Genomic DNA, 15,813 nt, shown 5'->3' with positions numbered 1-15,813 from the left:
TGGAGGCGATGGGAGTGGCTAAAGCTGAGCCGAGCTCGTTGAGTATACTATTCCAAGAACATCCTCAGCCTTGGAGTCTAAGAGCCATGAAGATATTGAGAACTTTAGAGGGCAAAGGATTGTGTTGCAGAGAGTGCAGGAATTGCTTTCTTCTGGCCAACTGTAAAGTTGTTGGAAATTGTGACCACAGAATCAATACAAAAAATGATAAAATGCCTCTGGTACTGCCTTTGGCTTTGTTAAGATCGTATTTCTATTTGTTAAAAAATGTTTTCTTCTATTGTATTTTTAATGTGATTCCAAATCATCTTTGAATTTCCTCGTGCCCTATTCAGAGCCGTAATAAACTAATGAACCACCTTGTTTCCCAGTGAAATAAAATGGTGCCTATTGTATCCTTTTTTGAAGCCATCTTCAAGGCCTGGTCTCCTTCGTTCATTATTTAAAAATAGATTTATTTAACCATGGACCTGGTTTGAATTATTTCTGAGGAGAAATTCATCCCAATTTATTTGAGATGATGTTGGCTACATCTGGGTCCAATGGAATTAGACTATAATGGCATTTTGGGTGTTGTATTTAGCAATTTTCAAATTTAAAATAGCACAAAAACAACAACTTGTAGTGATGTAATCCCTCATTAGTCCAGGAGTGTTCCATTGTAGAAAAAATACAAAGTCATTTTATCATTATAATTCCAGGCTTATAAATAAAAATGCTTAAATAATACATTTTACTGGAAAAAAATTGTACATTCACTGCAAATTATCGCACGTTAATGTCGAGCGGTTGTGGCGCAGAAATCCCAATATCGTAGCGCTGGCTGTAACCATCAAAGGACCAGTCGGAGCAAAAAGAACAGTGCGGGCATTATCTGCTAATAGACCAACCAGTCACTTCCAATGCTCCTCTACAATCTCTCCCCGTGCATAGTTTAGCGCGGACAAAAGCACCGCATGATGACTGATTAATTTTGGCCTAATCCCTATAATGAGATATTTGTCTGTGTTGTTTTTCTGCGTTGGCCTGCTGATAAAACATAATGGTTGCTAAGCCTCTTCCCCGGCCGAGCTGTGTGTGCATGTGTGTGTGTGAGAGAGGGAAACCAGAGAAAAATAAGAGCGGGAGAAAGGGATTACGTGCTATTGGTCATTCCAGCTCCTGACAGGTCCCCCCGTGCGGTCGGAAGCGTCCAATGCGGAGAGACGAGGTGTAATCCCGGGCCCCGCTTAAACTCACCGGCGTATGTACGAGCGCTGCAGATTAATTACCGATAACGGACGTGTTTAAGCTGTGGTGGACAGGAGCGCTAATGTGGAGGAGGTGGCAGAGCGTGGGTTGCCCGGTGGCAGTGGCGGCGGTGCAGGGGAATGACAGGGCCCCCGGAGATAATTATAGGAGTGGAAATAAAGTTTGCAAGCACCACCGGAATCTATTAAAATGTTCCGTACGGACTTAAACGAAGCTGAATCCGCATTTCCTTGTCAGTTGATTGGTCGTAATGAGATTCGGAGAGGGATGTTTTGTCACGACTCTGTTCTTAACCCGAAACATGGGTTTGACTTTGATTTTGGGCCTGGGAAGAACAAAAAAGGAATTCCCCCTTTTTCGATAAATGACTATATTACTGCTTTATTGTAGTATATGTGTGATTGGGCAATGGCTCTGAATTCAACAAATAATGGACAAAATGGGACTCACACTTCCTGCAATAAGATGTGTTAACCTCTCGTTCCATTAGATGCTACCTCGTTATCTGCTAACTTTATTCTTTACTTATTCTGAGTTCCCTGTGGTACTGCCCAGCCCTGCCTTTTTCTTTTTCTTTTTTTAATTATTTATTTTAAATGATGTTTGTCTTTAATTATTATTATTATTATTATTATTATTATTATTATTATTATTTTTATTATTATTATTATTATTATATGCATAAGATATCATTTGTCTGTGTGTATCTATTTTGTTTCTCTTTCTTTACATAGGTTAGTTTGTTTGATGTAAATTTTGTTGCTGTGTGTTTAAACACTAATGAATAAAAAAGAAAAAAGAGGCAAAAATAAGTGTGCCTCAGAAGTGGCAAGTGTGTTTGTAATGCTTAGACATAATTAGACATAGATTAGACATAAAATAAGCATCAGATCTTTCTAATTGTGTGCATTTCACTTAAAAGTCCCTGCACGGTACTTAACAGCAGTACCCCTCCTCCCTCTGCTGCCCCGATGAAACCAAACACACACAGTAAAGTAAAAACATCCAAAGTCGTTGTTTCCTAAGGAAAACTTGGGCAATAATGTTTTTAAAAAAGTGCTAAACTAATGACACATGAAGACAAAAGCAGTCTTGGATCATTTAAGTCCATATTTCAGTCATTCCTGGGTCTTTTCACGCAACAGAAAAACAGTAAAGATAAAGAAAACATACTATATTCTTTTAGCAGCAGTAAGTCTCCCTGCATTTCTTAACCTTTTCCTCCCCACAGCATAATGACAACACAGGGTCTCAAACCCAACACGTCAAAGTGAGATCGAAACACTAGTATCGAATGATTGTCCCTTTTCTAGTTTCTCGGCGAGCTGTTCTGTTATTCTCATTTTGAAATTGTTTTCAATCCTTGTGATGGGAGCGTGACTGTGTGGCACTGCATTAGCTCTTTCACATGGGAACCTGGGATTTCTTTTTCCAGGGTAAATGCTCTTTTCATTAAGCGTACTTTAGCGGGTAGCGTGTCTCGTCCCGGTGTCTCGTCCCTGTGTCTGCTTCTTTATGAATAATAAATGACGTGATTTGTACCTCGTTTTGTGACTTCACTTTGCGAAATCTGCATTCTAAATCTAGTCACGTTTGTGTGGTGTGGATGAGAGCCGCATATCCGAGCATGAAAATGGATACAGCCCTTTTATAGAAACATCCAAAAGCGGTTTGGCCATATTTCACCTTACGCAAGTCCATCCTCAGAGGAGCAGGTGACTTTGTGCTTTGCTCTTCTGCGCCGCCGCCGCTGCCGCACTTAAATCGAAATCCCAGTCGTCTGTCAAATGAAGAAACGGAAGATTGAATGGGAAGGTTGAGGAAAACTGCGGGCGGCGGAAAAAGAAATAAAAAATAACGAAATGCAAAGACGTAAACACACTGGCGGGGGGGCTGTGTACTATTCCGTCCCGGGGTTTTCGCCTGTTGTTCTGACTGTTTTACCCATGCATTATTAACGAGGAGTTGACCCCGGAGCCCTTCAGCTACAGGAAAACACTACATGTCCATGAGTGGCAAGTGTTTTTGTACTTCGGCCGCTTACTGTGACTTAAAGATGCACCTTGTAATTTTTCTCATGCTCTCCTATTTCTCTCCACGTTATCGATGTGCCCAGAATGTTCCACAGTACGGAATTTAACATGTCTAGCTTGCGTATGCGCGTGTATTTAATTACAGGAGCTCAAAAAATCCTCGACAAGCACGCATTCTCACAGTCAGTGGGTCATCTCTCCGCAGATCCGACCTGTAACGTGACCTAGAGGCAACACCTGCTCGTCTCCGTGGAGAGAGACGGCTTTATTGCCACGCTCTGGAACAGTCCAACAAAGCAATTAGATTTCTGTGAAGACAAGTCGCAAAGAGGAAAAGTTAGAATAGTTTGCAGCAGCAGCAGCAGCAGCAGCAGCAGCAGCAGCATATTCGTTTTTTGCTTGTTTGTTCCTATCATTGTGCTGGTTTTACTCATAGGTTGAGGGTTTTATCCCCACCCCAGCAATGAATATGGTTACTACGCTTTTACCTATGTCATTTCAGGTAGGAGAGATCGTAAAATGCACCTGCAAATGGTTGTGAATACCGTATTTTCCGGACTATAAATCGCACCTTTTTTCATAGTTTTCGCCGGGCTGCGACTTATATGTGATATTGTTTGTTATTTTCACACTGGCAACCGCATTTCACATGTTGATTATTTTCACATTGACAACCACAAGAGGGCGCTCTCGGCTCTAAGCGACGCAGAAGAAGAATCTGCACTTCCTCTACCTCTGGAGTTTGTGGAGTTGTTTAGAAGTGACACAGAGGAAGAAGAATTCAATGGATTTAGTTATTTGGGGTAAAACTGATGCTTTGGTAAACTTGTTAGCATGTTCTTTATGCTATAGTTATCTGAATAACTGTTCATATGTTACGTTAACATACCAGACACTTACCACAGTTCTGTCTGTGCCTCATGTAGCTGAAGGTGTTAGCGTTAGCATACGTCTATTCACCATGTTCTTTAATCTGTTATCATTTTAAATTGCATTTTAAGATGAAATGTCTGTTCTTGTTCTTGGATTTTATCAAATAAATTTCCCTCAAAAATATGACTTATTCTCCAGTGCCACTTATAGTCCGGAGCAACTTATAGTCCGGAAAATACGATAGTTTGCAGCAGCAGCAGTATATTGGTGTTTTGCTTGTCGGTTCCTGTCATTGTGCTGGTTTTCCTCGTATGTTGAGGGTTTTATCCCCACCTGAGCAATTAACACAGTTACTACGCTCACCAATGTCATTTCAGGTAGGAGAGATCGGAAAATGCACCTGCAAATGGCTGTGAATAAATATATATGAACTATACCTACAATTATAGATGAGTTTATCTGTCTGTTTTTTTTTGCGTTTGCCCCACGGTTATCTATTTTTACACGCATTAATTATACATCGGAGCGTTTGAAAGTCAAGAATCCAGGGGTTGTGAGAGCTTATGAAGCTGAGGAGAATAAGTGCGCATTAAGACTGATGCGAATCTCCGCGCTATCGCCGCACGGCTCCTTTCCTCTACTGCAGACGGCCCTCAAACAGTCTCGCAGATGATTGATTAAAGACGCCCGCTGCTTTCTGTGCTCTCGTAGTCTTATGAAGTCGAAGCCCTTCTCGTGCTTTAACGGGGGGCGCGGGGATCCAACAGAAGACTGCGTAACCTCACGGTCCCGCTCTGAATCACTCAGGCGGTGAGCGGGAGTGTATTTGGGGCTCTTCTGGGGGGAATCAACGTGGACGGTGAGCGAAAAGGTTCCACCGTGGTCTTATTGGGCCGATGCAGGTAACTTATAATGCTACGTTTTAGACTGTATATTCAAAGTTACCAGTTGACTAAGACCTGCATCAAGGCATTCGCTCATCGTGATGTTTAAGAGTTCCAATAATCATAGAAACAGTCAATAAATAAATCAAAATGAGTATGAGTTTGACATTTTTAAGTTAACGATTCACTGAGTAACTTCTGCCACATGCACTATCTATGTTGCTTTATTCAATTATTGGTGTGTTTATTGAGAAAGAAAAAAAGAACTTGCTCGTCAACGTGGAGATAAATTTGTATTAAAAAGTTACATAGTGCACCAAGTTAAAGCCCTCAAAGCTAGAATCTATTAAAACTGTTTGCCATTACGTCACGTGTTGAAGTGTTTCCTGCTGAATATCTGTATTTATACTTATACAAACAGTGTTCATTTCTTCTCCGATCTATTGCTCACATTGTACACAAAAAAATCAATCCTCAAACATGCTTAAGGGGGGGAAGAGAGCGGAAGGATGTGCTTTTGGAGAGTACGAAGACCATGCACAGACTCAAGGGGTGAAGTCCACAGTTTTCCTGCTAATGAACCCACGGTGAGCCGACCGGGACCTCTGGCTGTGCTCCCGTCACAGCTTCTTAGTGAGATAGATGACACCTAGTGGACGGCGCCTGTAGGAAGAAAGGCCACGCTGTTCGGGGAGGAACATTGCACCGAGATGATAAATGTCCAGTATGTTCCAAACGACCACTGGAATCAACACGGCAGTAGAATTAAACTATCTGACTTTTCTGTTACTGCTTTGCCTGATGCGTTCCACGGTTAAGCTCATCTATCTTGCATTTATCGTGAGCACGGTCGCCTCTCCGCAGACCTGACCTGTGGCTTGGCCTGGGGGAGTTACCTGCTTGTGTCCATGTCTGCATTTAACGTTTATACATGTGGATTAGTCAGATGACAAAGGTTAGAGGCAAGACCCTTGAGTGAGTGATAGATGGTGGTCTGAGGCACAGAATAGCAGCCTCACATCTGTCAGTCTACCCCAGGGCAGTTGTGACTACATAATCTTACCGCCATGTATGGGGAAAGTGTAAAGTCTAACTATAAGACTAAGTATATAGACCTTTCTAAGACTAACGTGTTTAGTAGAAAGCACAGACAGAATAGTTGTTGTTTATATGTCTAAATTTCACATGTGCAGGATTTGTGGTGCTTGATGAAAGAAAACAAACATTTTATTGTCAATGTTTTATTGCCAAAACAGCCCTGGTTTTTCATAGTTTAGTGACGTTTAGCGGCTAATGCTAACTCCCATTTAAAGTGCACTGGAGCAAAACAAACAAATGGAACCGTACCAACTGTTGTGACCAGAACGCCTGCATTCTAAACACTGGACGAGGCAATGACACTGATTCATTTCTATTTGTAAAAGCAGTGTTATATTTATTGGACAGCTCTAAATGACACACACTCTTCACCGCGAGTGCCGCGTCGTTATACGAAACACAACATAATCATCTCATTTCCGCCGCAGTCAACAGCACTCCGCACACGCAGACGACTTCTGTAACGCCATCTGTTTTCCTTCACACTCCGACAAGTCTGCATCAATGTGACTCCACCTTCAGTGAAAGGACGTGATTGATTTTCTCGCCGCTTGAAAATAATAAGGCATATTGCTGTCAGCGGCGACTGACTCGACACGCCGCCATCGCGTTTTGAGTTAACACCATGTTGCAGCTCTCTGAATTGTGGCGCGAAGGATTGTGTTTATTTATTTTCTCATGTTTGGACAAGCTGCCAAAATGGTTTTGAAAGCGCGTGGCAGGTACCGGCTCATCTGCGCTCACGTGTGCGGTGTTTGCAGAGTGATCAATGAGCGCGAGTAAAAACACCAGACAATGGCACTGACAGATGAGCCAAATGCCCTGACACGACGAGGCTTTTAGTGTCATATTATTGTAGTAAATGATCTGATCTTGATTGTTCCATCAGTAGTTGGTAATAAGAGGGATTCATCTTCAGTGTTCTCGCTGGGCTGAGGTTTGAGGATGGCGGCGGGACACCGCCGTAGGCGGCGCTAGCAAAAAGTACTCAATACGGAAAGCCAATATGATCACACTCCGCCACTTAGTAGCGCCGTATCGCGGCGTAGTTTCCGAGGCTTTTACAAAATTAAGCGGCACTTTTAACGCAGTGCGCCGTAAACGAGCGCCTTCATTTACGCCAGATGGCGCTCGTTAGTGGCGGAGTGTGATCATATTGGCTTTCCATACTTTCGGGTACCGACACACCCCTCCCCCCCGACATGCGCCCCATTACAGCCGTTTAAATCTAGGCTTAAAACATTCATTCAGACTGGCTTTTAAAACTCACTTAATTGTATGTGAAGCACTTTGGTCACTTTGAGTGTTGTAATGGGCTCTATAAATAAAGGTTGGTTGATTGATTGATTGATTGATTGATTGATTGATTGATTGATTGATATGATTGTAAAATAAACTGACTGGAGGAGCTGAAGAGGCCGAGGTGAAAGAGAGTGCATTTAAATAATTGTCACGGTCAGAAATACTACTCAGTCTCTCAAAAGTATATTGGAAAAATAAATGCATTGTGTTATAACTAATGAAGAATGGGAACATAAGCGCGCATCCCAACAGAGAAACACAAAATCTCATGTTTGGAAAGATTTCTGTTGGAAATAACGTACCACTATATTTTCATGCCGAAGTGGGCACTATTATGTGTTTTGTGATTATCATGTTAATCCTAAATACTGGACTGAGCTCGATGAGGCGCTGCAGACAGTCGTCAACACCGATATTCCAACTGTGTACCGCAGATGTAAAACTCCAACAATGACATCTAGGAAATAGAAAGACTCAAATGGACAAATTTGCCGGACATCTGCCGTTAAATGGACAACTCCTTTTCCGTATTGCTTTTTCTGTGTCTTGTTCTGTTTGGTTTTATTTTAGATTTGAACAATACATTAACACGTTTTTACTGGTTGAACTTCAGCTTTATGAGAAAAACAATTACAGCTATTAATTGCGTGACAGTGTTGTTGACGAACTCATGTGTCCTTTTCCATTTTAATTTGAAACGGTTCAAATATTTGGGCAAAACATGACAAAATAACACAAGTAGCTTCATTTTGCAGCTTGTTTTACGAGTTTTGAGTAATTTTACAACTGCTAAAGAGTGACTTCTTTGACAGTGAGATCCCGCTACAGGCGATGCATACTTCTCCCATCCCGTCTGTATAAATCAATGCTGGATCTGTGGGGGTTGGCACATGTGTAGGTGCAGATTGGCAGCTGTGGCAAGTTTGAGTGAATGAATAATGCAACAGGAGTGTCGATTTGAGTGTCTGGTAAAGTGCTACATACTTAATACAAATGCGTTTACACCACCTATTGTTATTATTTCCATCATTTTTCATGCGCAGACGAACCGCTTAGTATCTCGTTATACAGAGACCGTAGAAATCAATATTATCCGGCGCAATGTGTGTTTATTCTAATTTCCCCGTGCAAGATCGTGTGAGGTGAATTAGCCCGACCAGGAGGCATCACAACATGTTAGCTGTCTCCTGTTGCCTGATTGTTTCTGAAAGCTCCAGCTCATTTCAAAGGCTCTTATCAGTGCCATTTGCATATATCAGTTTGAGACACAACTTCAAATGTCAGATTGTGGCTTTGAGCAAAGGAAAACCATCTCATTGACTTAAAAAAACAGGACGTAATAAGCCAAAGAGTTGCAGAAAATGACTTAATATTCTACAGCAAGCTTCTAATATGAGGAACCACAGAATTACTGATGCAACAATTATTTCTTTATGCTCTCTAAACAAATATATTTTTTATTACACAATACATTTAATTTTAGTAATGGTCCAAAGATTATATGAAATTGAATCTTCTAGATTAAATGTTTTGTGCCAAAAGCAAGAGAGAGAAAAACACCACCTAACGACCAAAGCTAAGAATACTGATACTTGCAGTTGTTCTTATTACATTACATTTAATTGGGAGCTTCTGCCACAGTTTTTGTACAAAAGCCTGGAGGGAAGATATTTCAAACAAAGTATTCAAAAGGCTATTTGAAACATTACAGTTTCTTAAGCCTCTGCTTTTTGTCTGTAATTAATTTACAACAACAAAAAAGCTCACAGAAAAAAACAGCATAATAATAAAAGCATAATGAATTAGGCGTTTTGTTTGGTCTGAAGTACAAAAAAAATTATATTTTTACCAAGTAGATTATTTGTAAACTGCATCAGATGGAAGAATCCCAATTCTGACTGTCCAACAATGATGTTTATATGTGTGTTAACTACACTTGTGTTTAATTGTTACGGCCATGTGTTTTCTAGGTTCCTTCAAGCCAAGCTGCTGTAAAGCTCAGAAGTCACTGGAGTTCATCCCAATAAACCTGCACACACAGAGGATGAGGGTGACCTGCCCCAGGAAAACAGGTACCACACTGCTGCCACCATTTATTATGACACATATACAGAAAAAGTATAATTATAATAATTACAGTATTTACTGAAGTACTGATTTTGAAAAGGGCGTAGATAGGTCAATGCACATGCAAAACACGTGCAAAACACGTGCATAGGAAACGCATAGGACGTGCATAGGACGTGCATAGGACGTGCAAAACACGTGCATAGAACGTGCATATGACGTGCATATGACGTGCATAGGACGTGCATAGGACGTGCAAAACACGTGCATAGAACGTGCATATGACGTGCATAGGACGCGCATAGGACGCGCCTTGAGTGCCGCAAACCCTGATGAAGATAAGCTTTGAAAGTTCTCTCGCGTCACAGCAAGAAGGTCCTGGGATTGATTCCCGGGTGGTGCAGGGCCTTTCTGTGTGGAGTTTGCATGTTCTCCCGGTGTTTGTATAGGTTTTCTCTGGGTACTCTGGTTTCTCCTACCACTAAAAACATGTGTATGAATGAGAGTGCGTTGTGAGAGTGAATGTGGGACAACGGATGAAAATTAGCCCATGGCTAATCCGGCTTATTCACCGCATGTGTTTCATTAACATGCACTGTCCACAACAAATAAATATCCCCCTCCCAAAAACGTGCGTGTTTGACATTTGGCATTTATTCATTAATATGCATTTTCAAAATGTGTTGATATTTTTATATTATGTTGCTATCACAAAGAATACAAGAATGTAGGAAATGTGTCATTGTTTGTTTCTGACCAACTCCTAAATACTAAATATTCAGGGTCATTGAGGGGTTATGTAACTGTCTGAAACCATTGGCCCGTGCTGCTTTGGTTGTCACCTGTTGTTGTGCTTGTTCCATCCACAATCTGTCACAAATCCTCCACAGGACTGAGGGCATTGCCCTGGTAAAAAGGTGAAAAGACACAACTCTAATTAAGTCCTTTGTGTTTTTGGTGGCATTGAAATTTGACATTTTGGCAACTGGCCAGATCGCAGCTCCATGGAAATATACAAAGCTGAGTTTCTGTTCAAAATGATAGAGATTCTGCCTTTCTGTTACATAACCCCCCGTGTGGTCTCACAAACTTTTCAAATTCAAGCATTTTTTTAGCTGATTGATATTAGTAATTATTTGCTGAGAATTGTTTTTTGAATCTTTTCCAAGCAGCCACACATTTCTTTTTTGGCTGGACAATCTAGAATGATATCTGTGTATTATGATACAGGTTGATTTCAGTCTGTTCACGCCGTGATCTCCGCCAGTTCAGATGGGCATGATTGACAGTGGTTTAGCCAATCAGGGACACGCATGGCGTGTCATCTGTATCAAAACAATTATGGCTGCTTACGAGGGAATCTGAACAGTACTGAGAACATCACAGATATCCACGGAATCAATGAGCCAAGCACAAAACAAATGAAAATGAACTCCTTATTTCACATGCGTCTCATCTGATTCTACAGTTATTTTTGAGTTTGATTAAATTGTGTGAATGAAAAGAAGCAGAAACAAGTGTAAACTTATAATATAAGTTTACACTTGTTTCTGCTTCTTTTTATTATCTGCCCCTTTACTCAAAATAAATCAATATATGGTTCCAACTTTTCAGTCGAAAACACAGCTATTTCATGCAAATTATTTAAATGACATTAAGTTAAGTCATGTTAAATTTAAATAACAGCGGTTATTCTGCATTCACATATTTTTGTAGCATAGACTATTCTCCATTTCTCCAACACTTGAATACAATTAGGGGTCTCCAATTATCTTTTTCCGGGGGCCGGACGACAAAATCACACCACAATTTTATGTTTGACCTGCTTTAGTCCTGCTTTAAAGCAGAACTAAAGCAGGTCTGAAGCAGGACTGAAGCAGGTCTAAATCAGGTCTAAAGCAGGTCTAAAACAAGACTAAAGCAGGTCTAAAGCAGGACAAAAACAGGTCTAGAGCAGGTCTGAAACAAGACTAAAACAAGACTTAAGCGGGACTTAAGCAGGTCTAAACCAGGTCTAAAGCAGGTCTAAAACAGGTCTAAAGCAGGTCTAAAGCAGGACTAAAGCAGGTCTAAAGCAGGTCTAAAGCAGGTCTAAAGCAGGTCTAAAGCAGGTCTAAAGCAGGTCTGCCTCAAACACAGCTAAATTAGCTGTTTAGTGCATAAGAACAAACGCAGCTTGGTCACTAGGCAACATGCACAGTATTGCAGCAGGTCAGAGAACTCCAAAAACATGCATGATACTGTACATGTTGCTTTTTTCATCTCGCTTCACGTCTATTAAAAATAGTCCACACTGAGCATTGAAATATATGCAACATAATGACATGGAGGATGGAAAAAGTTCCTAAAAGCACGAAACTGGTGACAACGGATCTGCACCTGAGAAAAACTCTTTCCTTCCTCCAGAGGCACGTTCTCTGTATGTTAAACTATAAAATGATGTGTATTTTAATACAATCCGACACATATTTGGAGAAATTAGTTTATGAGTTTAGACGTGCCCAAAGCAAAGGGGCACATGTCCCGGGACGAGACAGAGGTCCATGTCATAACCTGACCCGTGGGACAATCCACACATCACGCAGAGCTGACTGAACTTCTGTGCACTCACGCAGGCTTTTAAATCCAACGACGAAGCACAAAACACGCTGCTCTCCGGTGCCACGGCACACAAATGTTCCTCTTTAACAAGGAGACTTCCAAACACTCAGAACACACGGTCTTTACGCATGTTACATTTACACCAACTCATCGATGAAGCTGTTGTGTCCGCAGCATCACAGAGCAGTGTTTCAGGAGAACCAGGGCTCTATGACCTGCCGTGACCAGCGGTGGAGCGTTGTAGATGCACTGTGTAGCATCGCTTTAGCGACGCAGAAAAAAAATATATATACATTTTCAATTATGGGAAACTGGGCCAGACCATATTGCTTTGGGGTTCAGAGTTGGCCCGCAGGCCACCTATTGGAGACCCCTGATCTAGAGTGTTCCATTGGCTGACACCTTTGATTTAAATATATGTTTCCATTATTGTTGTTCTAATATATCATATATCATATCAACTCTCTCTTGGTAAATCTTTTTTGTAATTTATTGGGTAATGTTTTACAAGCACTTCCCTGCACTTTAATACAATAAGTCAGATATGGAACAACCATTGAATTATATACTACGCACTCCTGTTTACATTTTAGTGTAACACATTTGAGGGCAACACTCACATACACACACATATCATGTTGATGAGGATAATGATGTTAAATAAACTGTAAAATAGTGGTGATAATCTAAAGAGAAAATTATAATGATCCATAGCACTGCACCAAAGTATGAGTAATGACTGGTATCACACATCATTGACATAATTGTATTCATTAGCAATATGCACCAAAATGACAAAGCATTAATTTATTTGAATACTATTTAAAGATGCCAAGAAAACCTCTTTATTTTTTAACTATAAATACAGTAGTTAAGACAAATAATATCCACTTGAAGGACACATTATGCTAATTTTACTTTTAATGTACTTTTAACCCTGTTCTAACATTCTTCCCTTGTCAAAAACATACCTGGAGTTACATGAAGCTTCATTCACGCTAGTTTGAACCCAATCTAAATCCTACGACGTTTTCTCAATCCGTGACGTTTTCTCAATCCGACGTTTTCTCGATCTGTGACGTTTTCTCAATCCGACGTTTTCTCGATCTGTGACGTTTTCTCAATACGACGTTTTCTCAATCTGTGACGTTTTCTCGATCTGTGACGTTTTCTCAATACGACGTTTTCTCAATCTCTGACGTTTTCTCGATCTGTGACGTTTTCTCGAACTGTGACGTTTTCTCGATCCGTGACGTTTTCTCAATCCGTGACGTTTTCTCAATCTGACACGTTTTCTCGATCCGTGACGTTTTCTTAATCTGTGACGTTTTCTCAATCTGACGTTTTCTCGATCTGTGACGTTTCCTCAATCTGACGTTTTCTCGATCCGTGACGTTTTCTCGATCTGTGACGTTTTCTCAATCTGAGGTTTTCTCGATCTGTGACGTTTTCTTAATCTGACGTTTTCTCGATCTGTGACGTTTCCTCAATCTGACGTTTTCTCGATCCGTGACGTTTTCTTGATCTGTAACGTTTTCTCAATCTGTGACGTTTTCTCGATCTGTGACGTTTTCTCAATCTGTGACGTTTTCTCGATCTGTGACGTTTTCTCAATCCGTGACGTTTTCTCGATCTGTGACGTTTTCTCAATCTGTGACGATTTCTCGATCTGTGACGTTTTCTCAATCTGTGACGTTTTCTCGATCTGTGACGTTTTCTCGATCTGTGACGTTTTCTCAATCTGTGACGTTTTCTCAATCTGTGACGTTTTCTCAATCTGTGACGTTTTCTCGATCCGTGACGTTTTCTCGATCTGTGACGTTTTCTCAATCTGTGACGTTTTCTCGATCTGTGACGTTTTCTCAATCTGTGACGTTTTCTCGATCTGTGACGTTTTCTCGATCCGTGACGTTTTCTCGATCCGTGACGTTTGTTTTCTCGATCTGTGACGTTTTCTCGATCCGTGACGTTTTCTCGTCCGTGACGTTTTCTCGATCCGTGACGTTTTCTCGATCCGTGACGTTTGTTTTCTCGATCTGTGACGTTCTCTTGATCTGTGACGTTTTCTCAATCTGTGACGTTTTCTCAATCTGTGACGTTTTCTCGATCTGTGACGTTTTCTCAATCTGTGACGTTTTCTCGATCCGTGACGTTTTCTCGATCCGTGACGTTTTCTCCAATTGTGACGTTTTCTCAATCTGTGACGTTTTCTCGATCCGTGACGTTTTCTTGATCCGTGACGTTTGTTTTCTCGATCTGTGACGTTTTCTCAATCTGTGACGTTTTCTCGATCTGTGACGTTTTCTCGATCTGTGACGTTTGTTTTCTCGATCTGTGACGTTTTCTCAATCTGTGACGTTTTCTCGATCTGTGACGTTTTCTCAATCTGTGACGTTTTCTCGATCCGTGACGTTTTCTCGTCCGTGACGTTTTCTCGTCCGTGACGTTTTCTCCAATTGTGACGTTTTCTCAATCTGTGACGTTTTCTCGATCCGTGACGTTTTCTTGATCCGTGACGTTTGTTTTCTCGATCTGTGACGTTTTCTCGATCTGTGACGTTTTCTCGATCTGTGACGTTTTCTCGATCTGTGACGTTTGTTTTCTCGATCTGTGACGTTTTCTCAATCTGTGACGTTTTCTCGATCTGTGACGTTTTTTCAATCTGTGACGTTTTCTCGATCCGTGACGTTTTCTCGTCCGTGACGTTTTCTCGATCCGTGACGTTTTCTCGATCCGTGACGTTTGTTTTCTCGATCTGTGACGTTCTCTTGATCTGTGACGTTTTCTCAATCTGTGACGTTTTCTCAATCTGTGACGTTTTCTCGATCTGTGACGTTTTCTCAATCTGTGACGTTTTCTCGATCCGTGACGTTTTCTCGATCCGTGACGTTTTCTCCAATTGTGACGTTTTCTCAATCTGTGACGTTTTCTCGATCTGTGACGTTTTCTCGATCCGTGACGTTTTCTCCAATTGTGACGTTTTCTCAATCTGTGACGTTTTCTCGATCCGTGACGTTTTCTCGATCCGTGACGTTTGTTTTCTCGATCTGTGACGTTCTCTTGATCTGTGACGTTTTCTCAATCTGTGACGTTTTCTCAATCTGTGACGTTTTCTCGATCTGTGACGTTTTCTCAATCTGTGACGTTTTCTCGATCTGTGACGTTTTCTCGATCCGTGACGTTTTCTCCAATTGTGACGTTTTCTCAATCTGTGACGTTTTCTCGATCCGTGACGTTTTCTTGATCCGTGACGTTTGTTTTCTCGATCTGTGACGTTTTCTCAATCTGTGATGTTTTCTCGATCTGTGACGTTTGTTTTCTCGATCTGTGACGTTTTCTCAATCTGTGACGTTTTCTCGATCTGTGACGTTTTCTCAATCTGTGACGTTTTCTCGATCCGTGACGTTTTCTCGTCCGTGACGTTTTCTCCAATTGTGACGTTTTCTCAATCTGTGACGTTTTCTCGATCCGTGACGTTTTCTTGATCCGTGACGTTTGTTTTCTCGATCTGTGACGTTTTCTCGATCTGTGACGTTTTCTCGATCTGTGACGTTTTCTCGATCTGTGACGTTTGTTTTCTCGATCTGTGACGTTTTCTCAATCTGTGACGTTTTCTCGATCTGTGACGTTTTCTCAATCTGTGACGTTTTCTCGATCCGTGATGTTTTCTCGTCCGTGACGTTTTCTCGATCCGTGACGTTTTC

The 15,813-nt window shown here is 41.2% G+C and overlaps 1 protein-coding gene across 4 annotated transcripts in view; it reads left to right on the top strand.

Annotated features, from left to right (window-relative positions):
• inpp4b (inositol polyphosphate-4-phosphatase type II B) overlaps positions 1-15,813 on the top strand; it is a 204,293-nt gene that overhangs the window by 143,008 nt on the left and 45,472 nt on the right. For all 4 annotated transcript variants that reach the window (XM_072462537.1, XM_072462536.1, XM_072462535.1 and 1 more), the window contains one exon: positions 9,412-9,513. In XM_072462537.1, coding sequence (XP_072318638.1) covers positions 9,412-9,513 — 102 coding nt within the window. The remainder of the gene's footprint in view (positions 1-9,411; positions 9,514-15,813) is intronic.

Source organism: Eucyclogobius newberryi, unplaced genomic scaffold (assembly GCF_026437365.1).
Source record: "Eucyclogobius newberryi isolate DKJ021-1_F unplaced genomic scaffold, fEucNew1.0.hap1 SCAF_4, whole genome shotgun sequence".
In the NCBI taxonomy this organism is placed as follows: domain Eukaryota; kingdom Metazoa; phylum Chordata; class Actinopteri; order Gobiiformes; family Gobiidae; genus Eucyclogobius; species Eucyclogobius newberryi.
This window is presented reverse-complemented; position numbering and strand designations above follow the sequence as displayed.